General features: G+C 42.6%; 1 protein-coding gene across 1 annotated transcript in view; it reads right to left on the bottom strand.

Annotated features, from left to right (window-relative positions):
- Positions 1 to 27,658, bottom strand: part of LOC142015814 (scavenger receptor cysteine-rich domain-containing protein DMBT1-like) — a 137,622-nt gene that overhangs the window by 51,981 nt on the left and 57,983 nt on the right. The window contains exon 5 of the mRNA XM_074999616.1: positions 3,385 to 3,702. Within this exon, the coding sequence (XP_074855717.1) occupies positions 3,385 to 3,702 (318 nt within the window). The remainder of the gene's footprint in view (positions 1 to 3,384; positions 3,703 to 27,658) is intronic.

The raw sequence follows: 27,658 nt of genomic DNA on the forward strand, positions 1-27,658 counted from the left end.
TATTTGTGCTTCCGTAGTACCCCATACAATGGAGCCTAATGGCATAACTACTCTGTTAATATAGTTACTAACAGAGTTGTCTGATCCTACAATCTGAAGGATCAGAGATGTTTACAGCTGCAAGAAGTATTTGGTTATGAAGTGTCATGTAATATTTCTTATGACACTTTCAATGTTATTTTATTTTGGTAGAATAAGAATCAGCCTTCTGATCCATGAGGAGGGGTTTGCAGAAATTATCAGTGTATTTTAAAATCTTGTCATCCAGTTTTTAATCAGTAGGTGTCCCTCGAATTCTTCAGAACTGATAACGCCCATCCAGTCATTTTTTTCCCCTTTCACTTGTCTCTGGCTCTTGTGCTGATACCTATGAAAACCACTCTCCTCTGCACTTCCTTCTGGTAGAATGCATAGCACAAAAGGCTCCACCTTCTCTCTTTACACCAGCTTATTTCTGCCCGTAACTCCTGCATCTGGCATCCCTGCCTGGGAGCAGGAATGCTGGTCATTGGACTGGGAAGCTTTAGGAAAGAGACATAAAACTAAACAAAAATGTTTAAGAGAGACAATTACCTGGTGTCACTGAGGCTGAAAAAAAAGAGAGGAACAAAAGTTAGTATTTCTTTTTTTGTCTCCGTAATGTTTTACCAAAAAAAAAAACCAACACAGAAAACACTGTAGCTGTAATGAACTTAGTGCCAAAGAGCAGCAAATAAGGTAGTAAGGAGACAGGGTCTCTCAGACCTGCAGGGTGTATTGTAGTTTCAGAGGTGTAGCCGTTGTAATCTGTAGCTTCACAAAAATAAGAAGTCCTGTAGCACCTTAAAGACTGACAATTTTATTTATTAGGTAATGAACTTTTGTGTGTAAGACCCACTTCATGAGATTCATCTCTCGATTAATCTGATGAAGTGAGTCTTCTCAGGAAAGCTCATTACCAAATACAGCAAACCCTCAAGTTACGCGGGAGTTGTGTTTTTGTGTTTTGAATTTTCATGCAAGTTAAGGTGAGATGGGAGCCAGTCTGCAGGGCTGGTCAGTTGCCTTGCTCCCAGCGTGGCAAGGAGCTGGGAACCAGGGGGCAGCCTGGTTCCCATCTCCCTGCCACTTGCCACATGTGAGACATGGGAAACAGCAGATGGTCAGCAGCAGCAGCCACAGAAGCAGCAGCCTTGAGCCCAGCTCCTCTCCACTTGCAGACAGAGGAGACTGAGCAGGGCAGCAGCCTTGGTCAGTTTCCTGACTCCTGCCAGTGGTAAAAAATTTGGTAAAAAAAATCAAGAATTCAAGAGGCACAATTCATGTGAATATGAGACAGGCTTTAGTAGATAACATCAAATCCTATTTTTGTGACCCCTATTTTACGAACAACACAGACACATACATATCCCACAATGCACTGCCCATATTAAAAGGGGAGTTAGCCAATGTTTCAAGATCACATATTGTTTGCATTTAGATATGAATTGTTCACTGGTGATCTTTTAGATGGTCACCGAAATATTGAAAATACTCAGGGGGCTGTTTTTTTACTTTGCGATTACAGCATCAGGAGCCACAAAGAAGTCCTTAAAGATCTGCATGTGGCTTCAGTGGCACAGGTTGCAGACTCCTGACCCCAGGTAACAGAGAGGAAGACAATCTGAGGCCTCTATCCTATATGCATAAATACAAGCTAGCAAGTTATTCAATTGACTTGAAAGAAGTGGATTAACTGTGATTGAAGATAAATATGTGCCTAGGTGCTTAACTGGATCGGTGCCTATGGAGTTGTTCATCTTTTGAGAGACTCTTAATATTCAGAAAGACCTTAAAGGAGTAACTTCAATGAACTTCAGGTAAGTATAAGGGATACCTTAACATGAATTTGAGCAAATGTCTTGTGAGCCGGCAGTGTGATTATTTCCCTGCACTGGATCTATTCCAGTCCTGAGTTTTTGAACTAAGAACATCATGATAGCAAATAGCATGGTGATTTAATGATGTTGACAACAAGAAGCAAATTTTGACTTTTAACTCATGCGATATTCTAATGAGAAGCAGACTGACAAATGGCACAGCAGAGACTACCACATTTATTAGGTCATGAGCTTTGATGGATAAAAGCCATCTGAGGTTTTCTAGGTGAGGAAGTGGACCTTACCCAGAAAAACTCAAAACCAGGTTATTTTGAAATAGATTTGCTGTAATCTACGTTACACACATGCAATTTCAAAATAAATTAGAAATAACAGGTGTGTTATTCCAAAATTGGTAAACCTCATTGCAGGAGGAATAGCACCTATTTCAAAATAACTATTTTGCATTGAGATGTGGGATAGCACCTATTTCGAAATAGCTATTTCAAATTAAGTGCTATTTCAGAAAAAGAGCTTTGTGCAGACTATGCACTTTGAAATACCGAAGTGTCATTCTGCAGCAACGCTGATGAACAGGAACAGATGGATTTGGATTTAAAAAAAGATGTGAACACTTTTACATGGACTCCATGCTTGTTTCTTCACAGCCTGAAGGATAACCCTCAGGAAAATGAAGTCCAAAGGTGACTAGATGATAAATCTGAGGGGCAAAACACCCCCAGATGTTCTCTCTTTCTATCTCTAACTCTCTCACTTGCTCTGTCACCTTAGAAGACAAAAGAACCAGCCCCTTGGGTTCTGAGGGGTGTCCTGACTTGGTCCCCTCTATTTTTCTGGGAATATGTAATAAGAAATTTACCTTACAACAAATCTAATTATTTAGTTAATAACAAGCTACAATTAGTTACAAGAAAACATTTTATCCATATATCTCTTATATCCATATCTGTCTTTAATGTTTTATACTTTAACTCAAGGCCTAGCTCTTTGTAGTTAAATAAACGTGTTTTATTCTCTAATAAAAACTAGTGGAATGTTATATTCAAACTGAACTGTTTAACAACTCCAAGTAAGGTAGCAAACTTGTGTACATTGACTCCTTTCCTGGACAATGGGCCTCTAACATCTGAACTGTCCCTGTATTGGGGTCCCTCTAGAAGTAGTTACCAAGGCTCCCAGAATTAAGAGGCTGACTCAGTGTCACTGGTAGGCTGCTGGGGTCTAAGCTTCTGGACCAGGGCGGTAGTTATACACAGACACGCTGGGTGGGTCATGCACACTGTCTGGCTGTTTGTGAGAAGCTAAGGTCAGGAGCTACACCAGAAAGTCACTGTGGCAGCCAAGGTTGCAAGGCAGGTACTGACATGACCCGTCCTGGTATGAATTACACCCCACAGTATAACACACTTTTCATTATTAATTATTCACAGAGAGTAAGGTATATTGACAATCCCCAGAACTCCCCAGTCATGACACATCCCACTCTCTAATTTAACACTAAAATATTTTGTAAGAGAAAAGGTACTACCTGAGCAAATGACACTGGCATCTTCATGGTGGCCACAGTTATGTATGCCCCATCCATTGTGATAACATTGCCAGATGAAAGATTCATTTCCTCTGCACTGCACATCATCCAGGTAAATACTTCCAGTGCCTTGGCCAAATCGGGCACTTCCTGGTGCTGAAACGGCCCATCCACATCCAAGCTGCCTGCATACAACGTTAGCATCTGTTGTGCCCCAGGAATCATCACAGACTGTCCCCCAGGTTCCATTGACATTAATTTCAACACGACCCTCACATCTGTTCTGTCCATTCACCAGTCTGAGTGAAAGAGCACCTTCAAAAGACACAGAAAACATCTTAGTGAGCTCTTACAAAGTGTTTCACGTTGCCATGTTTTCATACATACATTTTACTGCTATCTGATTTCCCACGGCAAGGGATATCCCTAATTCCCATTACAGATAGATAAATATATTTGAGTCCTGCAAAGGAAGAACTGGGTTCTGTCAGTCCTTATATCTGAGAAAATACTATGGATTATATGTGTTCACAGCAAACTTTATCATTAGCCAAGAAGTGCCTTAGGGAAATTAACTCTTCTTTCTATGTCTGTCGAAGAATAATGAGAACAAAGGCACTGAGATTTGTTTTCTTTAATGGATTTAATCTTTAATTGTACATTTTAATTTCTTTCATGCATTTATTAATATTTCTGTTTCATTTGATAAAATACCCATTTCCCTGAATAAGTTAAGAATGTAAAAGGAAGAGTGAACTCAAAACCAAAAATGCAGAAAGAAAGAATAAAAACATGACAAAAAAGAAAACAAGAAAACAACTTGAATTTAACCATGCATGCTTAATATTTTCAACAATGTTCTTCTGGCAGAAATGTCCAAAATTGTAAAAACCCTGATTGTTGTGATATGAGCCGAGGCATCCTTAACTTAGAAGACATTTGCTCAAGCAGCCTTCACACATTGCATCAAATACAATGACCTTCATTTTATCCACACAGTGAAAGGTTGTAAAGGAAAGGATCTGACATGCATGCAAGACTGTTTCATCTCCAGTTTAGAGATTGGCTCACATTAGAGTTTTGACTTGGATCCAAAAGTGTCCAAAGGTCAAGCATATCTGGAGTCATGGCTTTAGCTTGTCCCAGCTCTAAGTTTAATATTAATACATTTTTAAAATTCTCGATCAGAGTCATGGGAAAATACAAAATACAAATAAACCTACCTGTATTCACACCACTAGTATCACTGACGTCAATGAGACGTACTTACATAATGCAAATTAGTTGCACGCAGAAATATTGGTAAAATCATTTTTCCTTCCTCTGCTCCCAATTCTTAAATGGTTCTTCATGCTGTGTAGAAATTTACCCCCTCAGAACCCCTACATGTGGGGCTGCCGGAGCCCCTGCTGCACCAGCAGTGCGGGACTGAAATCAGAGCCTATATATATTTTTTGTGTGTGTGTGTGTGTGTGTGTGTGTGTGTGTAGCATGTTGTAAAGCCACACCAATCTAAGGGAGTCGATGTACTCCCTTAAGAGTTCTGCATAGCCCCAAGGATATGTCTGGTCCTGACTTCTGACAAATCCCTTCTCTGTATCAGATAGAAATTTATGGCCCAGCTCTATTTGTAAAAGCCTAAAACCTACACCAAGGAAAATGTTTTCAGAAGGTCAAATGCTTTATTTGTGCTTCCGTAGTACCCCATACAATGGAGCCTAATGGCATAACTACTCTGTTAATATAGTTACTAACAGAGTTGTCTGATCCTACAATCTGAAGGATCAGAGATGTTTACAGCTGCAAGAAGTATTTGGTTATGAAGTGTCATGTAATATTTCTTATGACACTTTCAATGTTATTTTATTTTGGTAGAATAAGAATCAGCCTTCTGATCCATGAGGAGGGGTTTGCAGAAATTATCAGTGTATTTTAAAATCTTGTCATCCAGTTTTTAATCAGTAGGTGTCCCTCGAATTCTTCAGAACTGATAACGCCCATCCAGTCATTTTTTTCCCCTTTCACTTGTCTCTGGCTCTTGTGCTGATACCTATGAAAACCACTCTCCTCTGCACTTCCTTCTGGTAGAATGCATAGCACAAAAGGCTCCACCTTCTCTCTTTACACCAGCTTATTTCTGCCCGTAACTCCTGCATCTGGCATCCCTGCCTGGGAGCAGGAATGCTGGTCATTGGACTGGGAAGCTTTAGGAAAGAGACATAAAACTAAACAAAAATGTTTAAGAGAGACAATTACCTGGTGTCACTGAGGCTGAAAAAAAAGAGAGGAACAAAAGTTAGTATTTCTTTTTTTGTCTCCGTAATGTTTTACCAAAAAAAAAAACCAACACAGAAAACACTGTAGCTGTAATGAACTTAGTGCCAAAGAGCAGCAAATAAGGTAGTAAGGAGACAGGGTCTCTCAGACCTGCAGGGTGTATTGTAGTTTCAGAGGTGTAGCCGTTGTAATCTGTAGCTTCACAAAAATAAGAAGTCCTGTAGCACCTTAAAGACTGACAATTTTATTTATTAGGTAATGAACTTTTGTGTGTAAGACCCACTTCATGAGATTCATCTCTCGATTAATCTGATGAAGTGAGTCTTCTCAGGAAAGCTCATTACCAAATACAGCAAACCCTCAAGTTACGCGGGAGTTGTGTTTTTGTGTTTTGAATTTTCATGCAAGTTAAGGTGAGATGGGAGCCAGTCTGCAGGGCTGGTCAGTTGCCTTGCTCCCAGCGTGGCAAGGAGCTGGGAACCAGGGGGCAGCCTGGTTCCCATCTCCCTGCCACTTGCCACATGTGAGACATGGGAAACTGAGCAGATGGTCAGCAGCAGCAGCCACAGAAGCAGCAGCCTCGATCCCAGCTCCTCTCCACTTGCAGACAGAGGAGACTGAGCAGGGCAGCAGCCTTGGTCAGTTTCCTGACTCCTGCTCATCTTTCTGTTCACTTAGGCTGTCCATTAGGGATGTAAGTCTACAGGTCTGCTCACAGCAACAAAAGTGAAAGGTGCCAAAAATACAGAGGTGCCTGAAGCAGCCAGTGGCATAATGCCTAGAGAGCACTGGAGACAGTCTCTCCTCTCTGAGAAGTAGTGGTGGAGGGACTGGGAAGCAAGGATGAGAGTTAATATTAGAAATGTGGGAGAAGCTATAGGGAGCAGGAGTCAGAGACAACTTGAGGGAGGAAAGACACAGGGAGCTGGAGGTAGAACTAGGGAATGGGTAGAAAGAAACACAAAGGGCAGACTGGTGCTGGTTAGGACCTTCAGATACTTAGGAGGCCAGCCACCTGTTCAACAGAGAGCATAGACACAGCTCAGATCCCATCGTTGGTAGGTTAGGAATAAGATTTTAGGAAGGAGCCAGCTTTAAGCTGTTTGGAAGAAGTTGTCCTGCTTGAAGGTAACCCTCAGGGTTCACTCATATTTTTATAACCCTGTTTTAACATAACCATTCATAGATACACTAGAGGGACTGATATGATCTACATCACCCTCACCCTTTAAAATGTTCATTTAACCACCAGCCTGATCTGACTAGAAATAACCATAATGCTGCTTCAATACTAGTTATAAAATCACCCACAGCATTTCCAAGTTCAAAAAAACTAAGCTATATAATTTGAGCTTTACAAGCTTGCTTAAAATAAGCCGGTTTTAGCCGGGGTTTAAACTGTTTTAGCATGTTGGACAGGTTACCCAACAAATCTTGTGAAATAATGAGGAAATCACTGACAAAGAGGAAGGTGCCTGATTACCAAGGTGTGTAATATTTCATTTGCCCCATGTACACTATGCTAATTTTAAAGCTTATCTGCTTATAATGCTTTAAAACATATTTAATAAAATACAAACTGGGTGATTCTTCCACTGTGAACCTGGAAGTATTAATTTGTATTTCAAACACTTTAAAATAAATATACATTTTAGCAAGAGAAACCATATTCCTTCTTAATTCACACTCAGAACACAAAGATTTGGACATGTAAATCAGTAACTTACAATATTTTGGTTAACTTGATTGTAATTGTGATACAAGCCCCTGACACAGAACTCTAGGTCATGGGAGCAGGGTTATTTCAGTATACTAAGCTATTTATTTAAATGGTTTAAATAGTACATACAGTCAGCTAGTTTCCTTCTCTCACATTTTTTCAGTAGAACAAAGCTGTGCTACCCACTGTGGCTCTACTACCTTTAACCTTTGCACAACATTCCCATTGCCGTGACTGGAAGTTCTAGATGTGAACCCAGTGAAAAGAAGCAATATTTGTCTTTACTTTTTTGCAAGGGTAGCTTTGCAAGGATTATAGGCATTTTTTTTACCTGCAGACTGCAGACTTCCAGAAATTAACAGTAACGTCCAAGTGAAGAACATAGTGGTACTGATCTTGTCAGGATACTTGACTCAGGCAGCATCAGAATGTATAGACTCTGACTATGGAGGCATGAGGCTTAATATTTTGTTTTGTGTCCACAATAAATCAATAAAAAGTGCTTTCATTTCAGTTTCGAAAGTGTGTTTAATTTCTCCTCAGTTTTATTTTATTTTATAACTTCCTGGTCTCTTCAGAAAGATATTTGTACAGTTGCACTTCTCGCTTTCTGCAGAACTTTTGGCCTAAATCACCCCACATGCCTTTTACTTGCATATAAACCAAAGGTTACCTTTTACCTTACTAGGGGAATCCAGATGCTTTCTTCTTCCTGAATAGGTGGGTTTGTACAGGCCCCTCAAATTTACCTTCCTTCAGGAAGGAACAGCATTTGAGGCATTTTCTGAAGTACTAAATTAAGAAATGTGACTGAGTTACAGCATCATAATAAACCTAAGCAAGTATTTGTAGAATGTTTTATTAATGTCTTTATGATGTTTTGAGGTACACTCACACCACTAATGGTTTCCATCATTGTCTTGGTGTCTTGTAGCTGTGCTGCTTTGGTTCATAGTTCTGATCTCACACAACTTCCAGCAGCCCATTATTTGGCTTTGCCCAACGTGGTTACTCCTTGCAGGCTGTACTTAGTATCCTTCTAGCCATGAATTGTCTCCTCTTCCCCAAATTCATCCTGCTGCAAGGGCCAGTCTCTCTCGGTGAACCCGCTCAGAGAAAGTATTAAATTCACTGCCCTACACAGACAACAAAACCTTCCAACCTGTTAGGTGTCCAGAAGCACACTTTACTGATCTCACTCAGCACTGGTGATAACAAAAGCATATTAACAGATGAACATGGACTACGTGAGACCAAAGTAAAAGGGATCAAATTAAAAATGCTTTCAAGCAAATAAAAGTGAAAACATGCTACTAAACGACTCCGGCTACATTGCACTGCACAGCTTACGTCTTTGGCCATGAACAAAATGATACCATGTCTGGAGAGGAAGAGGCAGCCAATTTTCATTGGCATGCAAGGTGGGAACTCAGCCCTGCTCCTCCCCCACCATGCAGCCAGGAGCTTGGATTAACAAAAGAGCAGTGAATGCTACCAACCACCACCTAAACGGTAAAGCTCTGCATCTTAATTTATTTATTAATGAATCTGTTGCAAGTAGGACTATTACTACTAGTGACTTTAAAAAGTATCACCAGCAGTCAGACCATACATAGAGGTAAAAAAATCAAATTTTGTCTGTTCCTCAGAAAGGTTGCTGACTCCTGTAATATAGCTTGAAGCCTTGAAAACAAAGCACAAGGCACTTACCTGATAATCTCTTTAATAAGGAACAGCTAAGGCTATGCTTAAAACATCAAGTAACTAGAATTCTGTTTCTTCTGTGTTCAAATAACCATATTTGCTGATGCATAAGGACATTCATGGCTGAACAAACACATCTGGTATTCACCACTCATAAATTTCCATGCTTCAGACATCTTGGTGGGAACCAATACTGAATGGCTTTGCTTACCAGTCACACATGTATTAGTGAAGCAAAAACAACCCAGAGGACACCATTTCCTCTACTGAAATGATTATGAATAGCAAATAAATTAATAAAAATTCATTCATGAAAGGTTCACGTGGCAAAAGAGAGATCAGTTGATCAGGCAATTTATTCAACTGAAGCAATTCTGCCAACTCTGTTTTTTGGTACAGACTTCAGAGTGTTTGCATTGGTTTTCTATAGTCTAGTTTTAGGAGAATTCCATTGTCAAACAAGACCTGCACAGTCAATATGGATAAATAAAAATATAATGGTAGATTAATTTGTACATTATATACACCAAATGTGCTTTCCTCCTTCCTACCCATGGCATTTTTTATACTACCTGGATAGATTTCATGGGCATTTTGTTCTCCTTGGCTTTCCCTAATCATCTTGATATATTAATATTTCACCTGTACTGCAAAACAAATTCCATGAAGTTTCAGAAAAAACCAAAAACATGCTGAAATCTCTGTCCAGTCAGCTCTGCTTGACATTCAGGTCATTTGATTATTACTAACTTTTTTCTACTCTTGGTATCTTCAGTGGAGTTTATCCGGATACAATGTAAAGAGCACAGAAGATTAACCAGCTAGTACCTACTGCAACTTTAAGAACATCTCTGTTTGAAGAGGCACTGCATAAGCTTCACAATGAGGGCATGGCCACCTGTCTGTTTATTGGGGCTCAGTTTTATGTAATAGTATGAATCTAAGTATGAGCTTAGAAAAATGTACTCTGGGGTTCTACTTCCTGGCTCTACCACTGAGTTTGCTGTGTGACCTTGAGCACGTCTCTGAGGGTGCAGAGCTGCTCCCAGTTCAAGTTAATGGAAAAGCTTCCAGTGACTTCAATGGGGAAGGATCAAGGCCAGAATGCCATAAACTTTTAGTGGCAGGCTGACTCTGAACCTCTGAACTACAGCTGTTACTAAGACACACAGAGTATGATATTCCCCCCTTTTATTTGCTCATCTTTTTATGTTTTTATGTTTTGAAAATGTGAAATTATTTCTGGCACACCCTATAAGGAAACATTTCAGGTCCAAAATGTCCCAGGGCATTTATCTAACTTCCGTATGCAACTGATGTATTCAGTATTGACGCTTCAACACATACACCCATTCAAAAACTTGCACAACAATTATCAAAGTCATTTCCAAAAGTCACATGTGTGTTTTTGGACAATTGCTGAACAAAAAGAAATGAACTTAATCCACTATGCTGGCTGGTGGATCTGCTCTCCAGCCTGGCACAATCAGACAATCCCACTTCCTTTCGTAGACCTTTTCCCAGGGCTCTATTATCCCTCATCACAAAAAAAGGAGAGAAAGGAGCATTAACAAAAATTAAAAAGCATCAGCCTTGTTTCAGTGGAAGTTATGAGATCCTCTGGCCTCTGATAGCTCATGAACTGGATCATTCCTCAGCCTACACGTATCTGCAGAGCCTGCCTGTCTTCCCTCTGTCTTCCCTTGTCAAGCCTCAGTCATCCCCATGGAGCTGCAAAGTTCCTCTGTAGGCCTTAGCTGGAATCCTCACACCCAATCACATTGTGCAGCTGGGCCAAATGATTCCCAGTAACTGTTTTCTCTAAATAACTGCATCACCTGCTTCCTGTGCTCCTTGGGCCCTTAGAGGGGCCAGCCACCCTGCTACACACTATATTTTCCCTTTTGTGGAGAATTGTTTACATTGTTCTAGTCTTTAGCTTTATCTTCTTCATTAATACAATCATTCCCAGGCCTGACCCCAGTTCCTCTGGTTCTGCCCTTAAATTATTCAACATCATTTGGAGGAAATCCTCATTACAATTTTTCCTCTCCATTTATCTCCCACACCTTCTTGTTAAAGAACTCTGCCTCCGCCTTTGCTGGCACAGGTGCCTACTGTCTCCACTAGCTGTTTTCTAAGGCAGGGGAGCAAACTTTTTACTTTAGTCCCTACTTTTTTTCTCTGCAATTAGCAAGGCTCCTAAACCTGCCTAATGCAATCTAAACCGATGGAAATTTTGGTTATGTTCATATGAAAAACACCTCTTTTGCCAAGGGTGAGAAAATAAGTATGTAGAGTGTAAAAACTTTATTCATCATCATATAAATGTGAGCACGTACTTCAAAATTTTTAATGAGGTGGATGAGCCTGAGACCCAGCAGCTGATCTTGCTGCACTCGCCTTATGAAATTTCATGCCCCCTGCGGAGGCCTGCCACCCACTTTGCTGACCCCTGCATTAAGGTTATGTCTACACAGCAGCCTTATTCCAAAATAAACTATTCTAGAATAACAATTTTGAAATAACGCTGCTACGCACAAAAATATATTTCAAAATAACACTTCACTAGTTCAAAATACACTGTATACATGTATATGCCTCATCTACACAGTGCTCCCCTTCAAAAGAGGAATGCAAATGAGCAAGATTAAAAATGCAAATTAAGCTTGGAGTTACATATCTCATGCCTCATTTGCATATTTTAATGCAATCTTGCTTGCAGAAGAGGTTTTTTGGAAGAAAAACCAGCCATGTAGACGGGGTTCCTTCAGGGAAAAAAAAAAACATTTTTGAAAGAACCCTTCTCCCACATTCATTTTTTTTTTCTGAAGGAACCCTGTTTATATGGCTGGTTTTGCTTCCCAAAAAGCCTCTTCTGGCAGCACAATCATGTGAGAATATACAAATGAAATGTGGGATATGTAAATCAGCACTTCATTAGCATTTTTGTTCTCACTCATTTGCATTCCCCTTTCAGAAGGGGAGTGCTGTGTAGACGTGGCTATCATGACTGTTTCAAAGTTATGCTTGTTTTGAAACAACTATTTAAAAATAAACACTGTTCCTTGTAGAATGAAATTGTTGAACATGTTTCAAAATATCAGTTGTGTCGGGTAGCTACAAGGATAGTTATTTTGAAATAACAGCTGTTATTTGGAAAGAACTATGCTATGTAGACCTACCATAAGTCTCAGAGAGGTAGCTGTGTTAGTCTGTGTCTTCAAAAACAACAAGAAGTCCTGTGGCACCTTGAAGACTAACATATTTTGGAGCATAAGTTTTCTGATGAAGCGGGTCCTTGCCCATGAAAGCTTATGCTCCATAAAAATGTTAGTCTGTAAGATGCCACAGGACTTCTTGTTGTTACCATAAGTCTGACACTCTCTGAAATCTCCTCCTCTATGCTCCTTTCCTCCAAGGAAAAAAAGACTGAGATTGAGGGATCATCAGAGGTGGCAGTAGCAAGTAGCCTGGTGAAGACTAAATGCCAGGTGCAATATTCTGAATTGTGAAAGACTTGGTCGCCATTTCCAAAGGAAAGAGAAATGCAGAAGGATGCCAAATGTCTGCTCAGATTAGCGTATGCAGAGTCTGCTGGATACGCAGCAGTGAGGTTGTGCCTGGGCGGCTGAAAAGGTCAGTGATGGGATGTAAGTATTAAGAGCAAAATAGAAAGTTGCACAGAGGAACAAGTGCAAGATAAGATATTTTTTGGGCTATAAAACCCAGAGGCAATGCTACACATCCTCGAGCGCATCTGTTAGCACCTTATCTAACCACTGGTGTAGACACAGATATGGTGAACTCCTGTAACAGAGGTGTGGGTGAAAGTTGAGGAAAGAGACGAAAAGCTTAGGAGAATTAGCTGGAAGGGCTGAAGCTGTGGAAGGTGAAATGGAAAGGAGGAAACCTTGACTCAGCATGAGATTCTTTACTTCATGTCCATATTAGGTACCCAGACTCCCTGGCTTGTGTCCGATAGGGAAAGCAGCAAAAGGTGACCTGATGTCACAGTGGCCACTGGCGACTAAGACGAATCACTGTAGAGGAATATTGCAATATGCCTGTAGACCATATGCCTGCATCAGCACTTAGCTGGTCTGCAGGCCAGAGTCAAGTGAGCTGCGTGACTCTTGCTAGATGTGGAAATCCAAGGTCATCTGGGTATTATGTAATTTATTACAAAAATACACAAAGATAACAAAATCAAATGTACGAAGTTTGTTGACTCAAAGCATAGCTTCCACATCAGAGTGGGTTGGGTCTAGTCCAGAGATCATACACTGCACACCCCTGTGCTGTAAAACATTTAAATGAAATCCAGAGTTTCAACACAATAAAAAATAAAGGACAGGCAGGAATGGACAAGTCAGTGAAAAATATAACAATCTGGTGCCAGAAAGAACCATATGCGAAACATTGTCTCAAATATCACGGACAGGCAGAGAAGAATTTAGGACAAATTGAACAACGGGCAAATTTTAAATGATTTCATGCTCTGGTTCGGATACTAAACCAAAACTGGGTATTTATATGAATTTTGTCTGAAACTCTTCAGTCTGCAATCTGCTGTAAAAATGCCACAATAACAGGTTTTGCTTGCAGGATTTCCCCTAATTTCCTGCTGCTCATCAACAAGTTCAGACTGGCAGAGCAAGCAGTTCAGACAATGTCTTTTGAGAAGTTCTCAAAGATATTGTACATGGCGTACATACACACTGCATCCAACAAAGGTTCTATTGACAATTAGGATCGCTGGCCTTGTTTTCAGTGTACCTTTTTTACTTAATCAAACCAAATTCTCAAAAAGTATCAAATAGAATAACATCTAATTTAGCAGTAGATTTTTACTATAAATCTGGGGGGAAACCAGCAAAGGGATCTGATAATCTGAAAATTCCCTGTTCAGTCTCTCTTCCAAAACATTCCCGACCTATTGGCAACCAGTCGCTGAAAGACACATAATTACAATATTTTAATAAACCTTATTATGTGCTGCTCCTAATCATTCCCATTCATAATTGTGAAAGGTTTCTGCACAACTACTGATATTTCATATTATTTACATCTATGAAGGAAATAATAGATCTACATATTACTGATGGGTATATTTTTATTCCATATAACCTACATTCACCCCTAGAAAGTGGAATCTTCCTATGCTTAAACCTTTAAAGCAAACTAATGAAGTGCACACACCTATCCATTCATCCACCAAACCCTCGCTATTCACATTGTCCCCCTTGCAATACTACTTTGTCCATTATTCTCTCCACCCCTCTTCTGCTCCCAGGCAGTTTTCAAAAATCTCTCTTTCTTGTGTGTTCTCAAACATCTTCTAGTTGGCTACAAGTGTCATTCTGTCAGGTTGTGCCTGGCCCAAAGAGGAGAAGCGGAGACAGTCCTCGTTGTCTATTTTATGTCCTTCTCCATGTCTTTAAGCCTCCTACTCCCTGCTGTTGGATGACTATGTCTTTTGTTTTCACCTGACCAGCTGAAAAGTGGCCAACTGGAAGAAGATGCCACTGCCACTGGGGCTATATGAGGCACTGAAGTGCTGGTGTAACAGCCAACAGGCAGACTCCAACCCAGTTCACTCTGTTTTTTACCCCCTCAGTTACTGTTGACAGAACGTTATATCTGAACGGGGAGAGGTATAACTCTGCCAATTAAAAAGCTCACTTCTGTTGACAAACTCTTACTTGTGTAGATACTACATGAGTTTTGTCAACAGAAGTCCTGTTCTATTAACAGAAGGTATCTGTGTAGATGTGGCCAAGATGCTCCACGAGTTTTGTTGACAAAACCCCAGTTTTGTCAGAAGAAAAACCGCTTGTGCAGGCATAGTCTTAGAAACTATGAGCCAAAGCAGCTGTGAACAGAGTGCAAAGAGGCACTTATTTGGAGGTGCATGGATAAAAAAAGGCTAAGTTGTTATGTGGGGCCAAATAGAAAATTAAATTTAGTACGTACTGATCATAGGAGCTAGTGGGGAAGGTGTCTAGTACTGGGGATCCTTCAGCGTCATATGTTAAGACACTCCCTGGTATTGCCTGGACCATATAAACCATCTTTGCAATCAGTGGATATTAATTCTGAAACCCAAGATGTTACTGCTTGACCCATTGAATGTAATGTGCAGGTGCGGGGGATATTGGTGGCTTGTAATATGCAGGAGATAAGACTAAATAATCTGGTGATTCCTTTCTATCTTTAAACTCTATGATCTTTCTGAAACCATCTGGGTGTTACTGAAAGCATCCTAATGGCAGAGAGTTAGCAGAGTTAGTCTATATTCTATCAGAACAAAAAAGCAGTCATGTAGCACTTTAAGGACTAACAAAATAATTTATTCGGTGATGAGCTTTCATGGGATAGACCCACTTTTTCAGGTGCTAGTGTAAGCCACTAAGTATTTAAACATACTGGCTGTGTCTACACTAGAAAGTTTTGTTGACAGAAGAGCTTTAGACACCTCTGGCGACAGAGAGGGCTTCTGGTTCCCCAGACAGCGCAGTTTGCACGGATGCCATTCCGCTTTCTGTTACCAGAGGGCAGTGCAGTTTGGCAGTTCTCAGTCAACAAAGCAAGTTGTGTGTAGCAGCAATGGTTTTGTGGAGATTTCTCTGTCGACAGATGCTTCTAGCGTAGACATAGCCATTGTGAAATAAAATGTAATATGGGCAATTGTGCAGTCTTAGTAAACAATAAGTGCACTAGTATTTATTACAGCACAGAGCAACATTAGCTTTATATGAATGTTCAATTTGCAAAGTCAAGTATCCAAAAGTTAGGACCTGTCAGAATTAAGGTATGTCATGACATACATAGATAGATAACTGGCTGTTAATATATGGGAAAAAAAAACCCAACAATTTCAGGGTATGACTCACGATTCTGCAAGAGGGCAAGCATCACCTAGCTGAGCCCCTCTGATTCCTTGCAACTCCTGTGAATCAGTTCTTCATTGGAGACCCTAGGCTCCCCGAGAAATACATTTACACATTCTAAGGTCTGGTCTATACATAGTGATTTTCAATGACAGTGGTGATTTTCACAATAGGTATCCTGATAAAAGTCCGGGTGTGGATGCAGTTACACCTGTAAAGTGACAATACAGGGATACTTATTACCCCTCCCATATGGGAATAGCTGTATTGATATAGAGTCCCTTTATGGGTATAAAGCTGAATCCATGCCATGTTGGATTGGATGGTTTTAAGCACCCTTGTACAAGTCAGGAGAGGGACAGCTTGGTGGTTGGCCTATTAACTCACTAAACACAGGGTTATAAGTTTGATCCTTGAAGGGGCTGTTTAGGGATCTGGGGCAAATAGAAAATAAATCAGTTAGATATATTGGCAGGCCCTGCTGAAAGGGCAGGGAACTGGACTCAGTGACCTCCAAAGGTCCCTTCCAGCTCTACGAGGTAGGTATATCTCCATTTCTTAATTTTTTTTTTAAATTTTAAATGTTCTTGAATAGGAAAGCCCAACCTAAAATGACATCCTGAGGGTTAGAAGACAGGTTTAGGATTTTACTAACAGTAGATTTAAGTAAACTGCTATATCATCGGTATGAAGGAAATAGAAGTAACATGCGCTTTCATCAAAGTACAAGATATGGTTTAGTTAAGAACTAGCTGATCTGCCAGTTCCTACAGGGATGTTGTGCCATAAGAGCAGAACTACATAAAAATGGCCATACCAGGTCAGACCAAAGGACCATCTAGCCCAGCATCCTTTCTTCTGACAGTGGACAGGTGCCACAAAGGGAATGAACAGAACAGAAAAGCATGAAGGCTGGGTCTACACGTGCACCTTCCTTTTGAAAGGGGCATGTTAATGAGCAGTTTGAAATATGGTAATGAGGCACCGCAATGAATGTGCAGCGCCTCATTAGCATAATGGCAACCGCGACAATTCGAAAGTGCAGCTTTTCAAATTGTATGCCACCCGTGGAGACGGGACCTTCTGAAAGGACCCCCCCGCAATTTTTGAAAGCCCAGAAGAAGAGCTTTCGAAAACTGGGGGGGGGTCCTTTCAGAAGGTCCTGTCTCCATGGGCGGCGCACGATTTGAAAAGCCACACTTTTGACTTGCCGCAGCTGCCATTATGCTAATGAGGTGCTGCATATTCATTGCAGAACCTCATTAGCATACTTCAAACCTGCTCATTAACATGCCCCTTTCGAAAGGAAGTGGCATGTGTAGACCCAGCCCAAGTGATCTATCCCTTATCACACCAATCCTTGCCATCCTTGCTAGTAGCCATTGATGAACCTGTCCTCCATGAATTTATCTAGTTCTTTTTTTGAACCCTCTTATAGACTTGGCCTTCACACTATCCTCTGGAAGAGAGTTCTGAAGGTTGACTGTATGTTGTGTGAAGAGATATGTTGTTTTCTGTATTTTAAACGAGCCACACTCTATTTACAATGCATTGCTTATCTTCAATATTAATCTTTGCTATTGTACAGGCACAGTCACGATTTTACTGGCAAAATCTTTCACTCCATTTGTCATTGACCTCTTCCAGTTTTTCTTTTTTTGCCATGACTCGGCAGTGGTAGCACATTTTGGAAACCTTGATCCTTATTTTGGAAGATTCTTTCAAAATTCTCTTGCTCAGTATCTAGCAGCCTTGAGCTCTTTGGCTTTTTGCACTCACTGGCTGCTACCAGTATGTCAGAGATCAGCTCCTCACTGTCCAAAGAGCCCTTCAGCAGTCATCAGAAATTAACCAGCTAGAAGATAGTGTAGCAGTTCTCTTAAAAGTAGATTGTACTGAAAAGAACGGAAATTGAAAGAAAAGCATTAAATAAGTTGCTCGCAAATAACTTGTAATGTTAGTGCAGGTTAAGAAGTCTGAAGTCTACTTTAGATACAGCATTTAAGTCAGAAAGTGAATAAGGTTATCCTTTTTTTTTTGTTTGTTTAAATGTGATACATAGCTTTCATACTGAGAATCTATCGCAGATCCAAGTCCCGACATCTATATATTTCAGGCAAGTTGCTTCTTGGGGAAGAGTTTGTGTATATAGGATGGGATTTCAAAAGCTTCTTCTTTTAGGAGTAGGAGTCCTATTGAATAGAAAGTTGTACTCACAAGTTACATAGGCACTTCTGAAAATCCCACCTATACTTTTCGTTCCTTTCAGTATTTTGGCTGCCATCACTTGAGTCATTAAACAACTTGATTCTATAAATAGTTGGAAGTTAACTTTTATGTTCAGATTCCCTTACGTTGCCTTATTCTAAAATCTCTTCCCACTGGAATGGTTCGTTACAAAATCTCCTTAGCTTCCAATTACCTTCCATGTTTTTGGGGCAGTTTCATAACCCTGCAAATTGGTAGTAACTCAATTGCATCTGGCTTAACGCAAAAGTTCATTGGCCAGAGCATAATTAAGTAGTAGAGTCACTGATTGATAGCTCTGCAGCAGACACAGTCACAAAGGCAAGTCCCACTGCAAAAACAATAGCAAAAGCTTTGCGGAAAGAGCGTTCTCACCAGCACAAAATACTGTCCCCCTTAGACTACTTTGAACTCATGAATGTCCCAGGACACATGGAACTACACTTCATTGTGTCAGACGATGCCTGCAGCCTTATTAAATGTTCTGTAAGCTCCTGTGCAAGAGGCCCCAAGTTATTTTTAATCTGACTATTACATATTGTGCTATATAGTTATATAGTCTATAATTTCATTTTAAATATAGTCTGAAGTATTACAAAACTGATCTGATGTTTTGTAGCACTGCATATATCTATGAGGTTCTCTAAAGCACATCCCACTATGGTTGCATCTACACTAGCATGGCCTTTCAAAAAGACAATCGGAAACTGGGGGCATTTTTGAAAGAGCACACAGAACGTCTACACACAAAGTGAGCTCTTTTGAAAGGAAATCGAAAGAACGCGGCGCCCCTTCCAAAAGCGCCCCTCCCATCCTGGATCAGGAAGAGTGGCCCCTTTCAAAAGAATCTTCAAAAAACAGAGAGAAAGCCGCATTAGTCTATAGTCTATCAAAACAAAAAAGCAGTCTAGTAGCACTTTCAAGATTAAGAAAATAATTTATTAGGTGGTTCAGGTATGGCTATGGTCAAAGAAATGGGTCTGTCCCACAAAAACTCTCCACCTAATCAATTATTTTGTTAGTCTTTAAAGTGCTACTAGACTGCTTGTTTGTTTTCAAAAAACAAATGTGTGTAGACGCGCCATGGCCCATTCTTTCAAAAGAGGAGTCCACCAAAGTGCCGGCCAGCTGATGCATGGAGATGCCCTGGCTGGCAGCAGCAGAGCTCTATGCTCCCAGTGTCTGGCTATGTTTAAAGCTTCAGAGACCCAGAAACCCCAAGGCCAGAAGTTGAGAGCATGCTGGCTGCAGGCAGAACAGGAGCCAGGCACAGCATGCCCTTCCAGCCCTCACAGCAGGCCAGATGCCCCACATGGTCAGTAACCAGCGCCCCCCCCCCACCCGACTGGGAGTCCCAGCCCTCACCCCCCAGAGGCCTCACTGGGCTCGCAGGTGGCTGGACAACTCCCCCGAACGACGGGTCCACTCTTGGATGGAATCCAACCTCCTCAGACTGCGGTAAGAGGAGCAGGTCCTGAGGGAGTTGCGCACCAACCACCACAACACGACTACCTTCTTCCAGCTCACTGCCAGGGAGACCCTGCTTGCACCCCTGACCAGGTGTGGCGCAAGGTGAAGAAGCTCCAGCAGGGCTATGCTCAGGCCTGGGACACCACCAGCTGCTCCAGGGCAGGACCTGTATTCTGTCCCTGCTACTGGAAGCTTCACACCTCCTGGGACCCAGGGAAAGCTTCTCACCACCCACAGTCCTGAACACTGTGGCAGACTAGCCACTCCCTAGGGAGGGGCAGGAGCTGGGAGCAGAGGACCATGCCACATGCTCAGAGGTGGAGCGGGAGCAGGCCACTGAGGCCTCCAGTGAGGAGGGAGACCTCATCATAGACCTGCCATCCCAGTCCTCAATCCAGGGAAGGAGCAGCCAGACAACCTCAGCAAGGAACCCTCTGTTAAGTAACCAGCAGGGCAAACACCCTGGATCATGGGGCAGGGGCACCACAGCCACCAGTGAGCCACCCCCCTGACTTGCATCTGGCTAAGTGGGTGTTTGCCCACGAAAGCTTATGCTCATACATTTCTGTTAGTCTATAAGGTGCCACAGAACTCCTTGTTGCTTTCCCCATGCCCAGTGGACATGGGACCACACATAGCCCAGCCTGACATGGCTCCCAGCATTCCACCACAGCCACTGGCAACACTCAGCACCTGCCCCATAGACAGTGAGATGAGCTGCATGTGAGGGGAGGGGATGTATGTGGCTGGACCATGCTTAGGGACTGTTCCACATGGTTGGGGATCCCCTTGGCATGTGCAACACTCTGTGGCCATCTGCCACTAGATGGGGGCTGGTGTCCACAGGGGAGCTGAAGGGACTCATCCCCATGCTGATAACACGGGACTGACTGTCTCTACCTCCCCTTTCCCACAGCTGTGCTGCAGGAGGGACAGGAGAGCTCAGCCCCTCCATTGTCCCGACCAGCTAGGTGGAGAAGGGAGACTGGTCACTACCCCCAGTAGCACCACAAGGGACCTGGAGCAGCAAGGTGCAGCAGTGCCCTATGGAGGATGATGCCTCCCATTGTCAGTCAGAGGTTGCAGAGTGGCACCTTTGCATTGACAAAACCAACTCCTCATGGCAGAGGGCCACTTGGGACACTCTGATGGGTCACCTGAGCAACATCATGGCAGTCCTGTGGGAGCACATGGGGCACCAGGCCTACCTACTCCACCACACTGCCCCTCCTTCTGACCCCCACCAAGCCTACCCCGCTCCTGTCCCCACAGGAGCCTACCTCACTCCTGCGTCCAATGGCTCCCCCAATGGACCTACTTCCCCATGATGCCTGGCCCCTCCCAGCCCCACTGCAGACCCCATACCAGTGGTTGGAGGGGGTCCCGGGGCTGAGGGGGCTTGCAGCCATCCACCCCAACCTGGGAGTAGTGCCCCCCTCCAGGTTCAGACACTCCCAGTCCCCACTGTATGTAGTCTCTGTAAGCTGGTTGGACACATGACACAGGTCTTAGTATTATGTAAAGTTTTATTTTCACACCACCCCTGTGTTGAGTGCTCTTTCTGGCGAGTTGGTGGGGATATGCATATGTGCGGGGTGTGTGGGGGAGGATGTGGCAGGAGGCTGGTAAGGGATGTATGTCACGGGGAACCTGTGTGGGATTCCTGTAGGTGGGGGTCACTGGGGCCCCTGCATGAAGTTTTCCTGGAAGGCCTCCCTAATGTGGATCCTGTCCCAGTGGGGCAGAGGCCTACTGCTCAGAGCTGGGGCCAGACTTGGCCCCCCATCCAAGGGGGGAACACCTTGTCCTTACCCTCCATGACATTGTGGAGGACACAGCAGGAGCCCACTACCTAGGGTATGTTCTGGAGCCCAACCTCCAGCTTCATGAGGAGGCAGCACCAACGCCCCTTCAGGCACCTGAAGGCCCGCTATACCACATTGTGGGTCTGGTTCAGCCTGGCATTAAAGACCTCCTGGCTGGGGTCAGGGTAGCTGGTGTAAGGCCACATCAGCCAGGACTGCAGGGGGTATGCGGCATCTGATACCATGAAGACGGGCATGGCAGGTCCCCAGCTGAGACCTCCTGTGATGGGACATGTGTTCCAGCCTCCAAACGGTGCCAGAGGCCAGAGTTCTGGAACATGTGGGTGTCATGGGTCTGGCCTGCCCAGCCAACATAGGTGTCCTGGAAGTACCTCCTCGGGTTCCCAAGTGCCTGCAGCACTACCAAGTGGTAGCCCTTGTGGTTGACATAGGTCCCAGCACTGTTTTCAGGACTTTCTGATTTCTGGGAGCCCCCTTCCCCCTCCCTGTGGTGGGTCCCTGACCTAAGTATGCCTTACCTCCAACAGTGGCCTTGCCAACCCCAAATTGGTGCCCCATGGACCGGTAGCTATCCAGGGTGGCCAGCTTCCAATGAGCAATTGCTATCCTCTTTTCCAGGGGAAGGGCAGGCTTTATTCAGGTATCCTGGTGCCTCAGGGTGGGGGTGAGCCAGTGACAAAGCTCCTGGAACATTGCCCTGCTCATCCAGAAGTTCTGGCACCAGTTGCCCACCAAGATGTGCTCCCACCAGTCAGAGCTGCTGGGGTGGCTGCACAGGAGCTGGGGCACTTTGCGGGGGGAGGCTTGGCGGGGCATCTTGTTGAGGGGCTCTGGAATCTGGTGGAGGTCTAGGGTGGCCATGACCTCGACAATGGCCAGCTCGTGAAGGAGGAGCTCCTGCTGCAGGTCCACCCTGTCATTCCATGGGGAAGCTCGGCAGCCCCACTGTGTGCAGGTGCTTGGGAGAGGCCCTTTAAGGGAGCGACTGGATGCAGGCCCCAGAATGGCTTGTCAGCCATGTGACCCCATCTGCAGCATTTCTTGCTCTGATCTTTCAAAAAAGCACCTGTGGCTGTGTAGATGTTCTCTTTCAAAAACATGGATCAGAAGATTGGTCCGCTGCTTGTGTATGGATGTGATCTTTCGAAGAAGCAGATTGGAAGAGCCATCCACTTTTTGTGTGTATGGAAGTGCTCTTTCAGAAGGTGCTCTTCTAGGGATATCTCCCAGATAATCACCTTTCAAAAGCATGGTGTAGTATAGATGTGGCTTATATGTCCACTTTCCTTTAGTGGTTGGTGCATAAGACCCTATTCTAGACTCTCCATAAATTTTACTTGATCCTGGTGTGGACATGCAGACCCCATGTAAAAAGATGTTCTATATACAGCATCAGGGTATGTGCTTTCATTTATAGAGCTAGTGAACAGATATGCAGTTCTCCTGCTGTGAAAAAGATGGTGGAGTGGAGCTAGCCCTGGTCAGGTCAATGCCAGAGGAAACCCAGGTCACAAATCAAGAGAGGGAGGGAACCATCAGCTTTGAAACCCAAGGGAAAAAACTTTTTAAACCAAACATACGACCTATATATCTTAGTGAGATGCGGCAAATGAGGAAGAAGGAAGGACTGGGGTTTCTACCCTTCAGGAGACATCTGAAGGAAGCGTGGAAGAAGGAATAAATAAAGCAGCGAATCCCAATAAAGGGTCTGGAAAAATCCTGCTGCAGGGATGCTTCTCAGGAGGGAGGGAGGACAGGGGTAAGTCTGGTGTAATTCTGGCCAGTAAGGGACACGTGAAAAAAAATCACCTGCTGAAAAACTCAGGGGCACAGGACAAATATTGGTGGCTGTAGAGCAACCGTGTGAAAGTGGTAAAATAAATTTAATTCAGAGATGCTGGTGGGGTCCAATTCATTCCCAATGTCACTCACTAGAACAGTACCAGCAATAAATTTGGCTCAAAGGGTTCTAATGACACCTCCTGTTCAAAAAGATTCTCTCAACCCACCCATAATTTAAATGCTCTAAATCAAAAATATCCCTTAAATTTTGTTCTGTTACAGCCAGTCTCTTCACTCCCTGTCATGTTCCCCAATGGGCAAATCACTTACAATAGCAATCCAAAGGCAACTGCTTGCCCTGTGTATGTACGCTTTGTACAATGAACCTCCCATTTGGCAATGAGGTTCACTTTAATTAAATAACCTCCTGTTTCTTGCATAATATATTATAGCTGACATTATATAAGGAACTGAACATGAGCAGTATAGTTCTCACATTGCCACTGCGATAGACATCACTATACAATACATCTCTAGTTGAAATTTGGTTAACAATTTACTACTTTCAGAATCAGGTTAGACACTACCTAACACACAGCAAACAAACCAGCAGGTATTTTGTGGATTCCCTTTTTTTATTTCACGTTAATTTACTAATTTCTACTAGTCCCATGCTGTAGAACAACAGTGGGGTCATTTTGTCATTTAACTCAAACAGTGTTGTAAGTGTTTTAAGAACTAATTTGAAGAATCTATTTTATTACACTGAACTATTTATTCCCATATGTCAACAATGAAAAAAGTAACCTGCCTGATCTGGTAGAACATAAGCCAGACTTGCACAATGAAGCCAGGGAGGAAAGATTCATAGGACAGGAAGATTTCAAAATCCCATACATCCATTACTCCAATGGGAAGGGTATCTTGTACCTCTCTCTGGGATCATCTGGTACTGGGCATTGCTGGAAATGGGATAGGGAGCTATATGTGGACCATAAATCTAGTAACTGTAATAAAGTATCCAGAGAGAGGATCCAGAAGCAACAGTCAGTTCTAGATTCCAACCACCTCAAAGTTTTTGAGATAAGGGCTCTAGAAATTATGTTTGCACTGATCTTAACTTTATGTATTAAAATTATTTTTTAAGGGATCTACACTTTGAGTCAATCACAATGTTTACAGTAAACTGTTTTATTCCAGTCAGAAGAGGGCACAGAAAGGCTTCTAGCAGATGGCTCCACAAACTAGATGTGGGAAACTCTTTGGCTGAGATTGATGAATTAATTCTGATTTCCACCTGCCTGGCAACTGCCCGCTCTCAAGCAGATTAGTAAGAGGTAACTGGAGAGCACATCAAGTCATGAGTACCCAGCTTGATAAATTTAGGATGTAAATAATTAATACTCCTTCTGTGTCATATACAGAACCAAACATACCATTGACATTTAAATAATTAATAAATCAAGAATCTTGAATCATTTATAAAATAATATAATTGTATTAAAAGAATGGAACTAAACGCATGCAACTCAGAAACCATTAAAACATAGGAGAAAACGTTGTCGTCCTGTCCATGGACTGTTATGGGTGATGGCGGGGTGCTGGAATAGGTTAGGAATGTGTTCTTGATGCAGGACTTTAAAAGTGACATGTGAAAGACAGGGCAGAATTTCAAAGACTCAGGGAGATATAATCTAAAGACCACTTGGTTAACTCAAATTTGAAAAGGCCCAGGTACTGATTGTCCATTTTGGTGGCTGGACAGTTCACTTTAAGGTCCTTGGAAGAAAGCAACACCTTATACCCTACAGCCAGATGGAGGGCAGCCTGATGGTCTTGTTTGCTTTTAGTAACAGAGAGTAAGCCGTGCTAGTCTATACACTATCAAAACTCACCTAATAAACTATTTTGCTAGTCTTTAAAGTGCTACTTGACTGCTTTTTGTTTTGTTTGCTTTTGTGTTTTGAAGCATCTTTAGAGGACTGCAAGTGGTTCACATGCTCCTAGTGCTCACTCAGGGTAGGTCGGAGCCTAAATTCATGATGGAGGCCAGTGGGGAACTCTTGGGCAAGTCTAAGAGAAAGAAGGAGTGTAAGCCACAACCTTTTTTCTTTCTCCATAATGGAGGACATCCCCATACCATTCTGCTGGGACCACTGCTGACTAAACAGATTAGTAGCAGGTGGATCTGGGAAGCTCTGGGATGGCAGCAGCAGCTGTGTGCCTTTGTCACCATGTTAGCCAAAAGCACCACTGCCTGTGAAAATGTTAGAATACTCACCACATTTCTCCTATTCCCATGCCCAGGGACGGCCATTCTCTATAACTTGGCCATAGGCAATCCCACATACTCACTTTCAGCTGCAAAGTGGTGTTGTAAGGAGACAACTCCAAAGCTAAAGTGACAATTGGCATTTCTTATTAAAAGAATCTATGGGAATCACGTAAGGGACAATTGCACATTTGACTATGATTGGGCAAAGAAAGAAGCCGACCAGAAAGAGTACGTTCTGCAAGATGCACTTACAGCTGCGGATCTTGAACCCAGAGATCCAAGGAGCTGAATGTCTAAGACAAGGGACAAGGACCAATCTCATGGATTTGCTCTGGCAACAAACTCAGAGTTGCAGTAAAGTTTCTGAAGATCTCAGATGCAGCTGTCTTTCCCATCCATGGACAACTCTGTGATGGCTGTACCATATAACTCCCCAACATGGCCAATGGCAACATGCAACAGTTCAAAATCATGCTGGAAGGGGATAACAAGTGGGGCTTCACAGGGGTGTGTTTTGAGGTGGGTTCTGTTCAATATCTTCATCAATCATTTAGATATTGGCATAGAGAGTACACTTAATAAATTTGCAGCTGATACCAACCTGGGAGGGAGGGGTTGCAACTGCTTTGGTGGATAGGGTCATAACTCATAATGATCTGCAGAAACGGGAGAAATGGTCTGAGGTAAACAAGATGAAGTTTAATAAGGACAAATGCAAAGTACTCCACTTAGGAAGGAATAATCAGTTTCACACATACAAAATGGGAAGCAACTGTTTAGCAAGGAATACTGCAGATAAGGATCTAGGAGTCATAGAGAACAACAAGGTAAATGTGAGTCAGCAGTGTGACACTGTTGCAAAAAAGCAAACATGATTCTGGGATGCATTAACAGGAGCATTTGAGAAAGACACGACAAGTCATTCTTCTACTCCACTCTGCTCTGATTAGACCTCATTTGGAGTATTAATCCAGTTTTGGGCATTACATTTCAAGAAAGGCGTGGAGAAATTGAGAAGGTCCAGAGAAAAGCAACACAAATGATCAAAGGTCTAGAGAACACGAGCTATGGAGGAAGATTGAATAAACTGGGCTTGCATAGTTTGGAAAAGAGAAGACTGATAGGGAACATGATAGAGGTTTACAAACAACAAAAAGAGTGTTACAAGGAGTAGGGAGCAAAAATTGTTGCTCTTGGCCTCTGAAGATAGAACAAGAAACAATGGGCTTAAACTGCAGCAAGGGAGGTTTAGGCTGGACTTTAGGAAAAACTTCCTAACTGTCAGGGTGGTTAAACATTGAAATAAATTGCCTAGGGAGGTTGTGGAATCTCCACAACTGGAGATATTTAATAGCGGATTAGACAGACATCTATTGAGAGTGGTAGATAGTACTTGGTCCTACAGTGAAGGCAGGTCACTAGACTCAATGACCTCTTGAGGTCTCTTCCAATTCTAGCATTCTATGATTCTATGTTATGAACCCTTATTATTATGCCCCATGTCAGAGGAAAACAATGAAAAACAGGCCTGTACATTTTAATTCCAGTTCTTTAATTTATTTGATTATGTTCTAGATATGTTCTTGTATTGCTTCAACATTAGAATATCTGATATAGTATCTTCCCATGTGAAAAGTGACATGACTATCATTTGTTATGTGTGGTTCATTCTCTTCTCAGGCGGAATGGATTTGCAGTGGAGAATTTTAACAGTTACTAAAACAAACGTTCATGTTACTCTGTGTTTACATTCAAGAAGGCAGGTTGAAGCACTTGCACTTAGAACAGAGAATGTGAGGTTTGAGGTGATCTTTAATTTCTGGGGAGTTCTTTACACAGTCTTGGACTGATGCCTGAGAAAGCTCTGCCTACTGCTCCAACGTATGTTGTACTTGAGGAATTGAGCTGGTGACCACAGTCTCCAAGCTGGAGTTTTGTGGCATCTTTTAGCTATCCAAGGCTCAGGCCACTTGAGCACCTCATGTCAATCAAAGTTCCTTTCCTGAACCACCCATAGAAATATGGTAGAACCCAGTATAAAATCAGCTGATGAGAAAGTAACGGACTGATCACTATG

The sequence above is a fragment of the Carettochelys insculpta genome, chromosome 7 (assembly GCF_033958435.1).
Source record: "Carettochelys insculpta isolate YL-2023 chromosome 7, ASM3395843v1, whole genome shotgun sequence".
Taxonomy (NCBI): Eukaryota; Metazoa; Chordata; order Testudines; family Carettochelyidae; genus Carettochelys; species Carettochelys insculpta.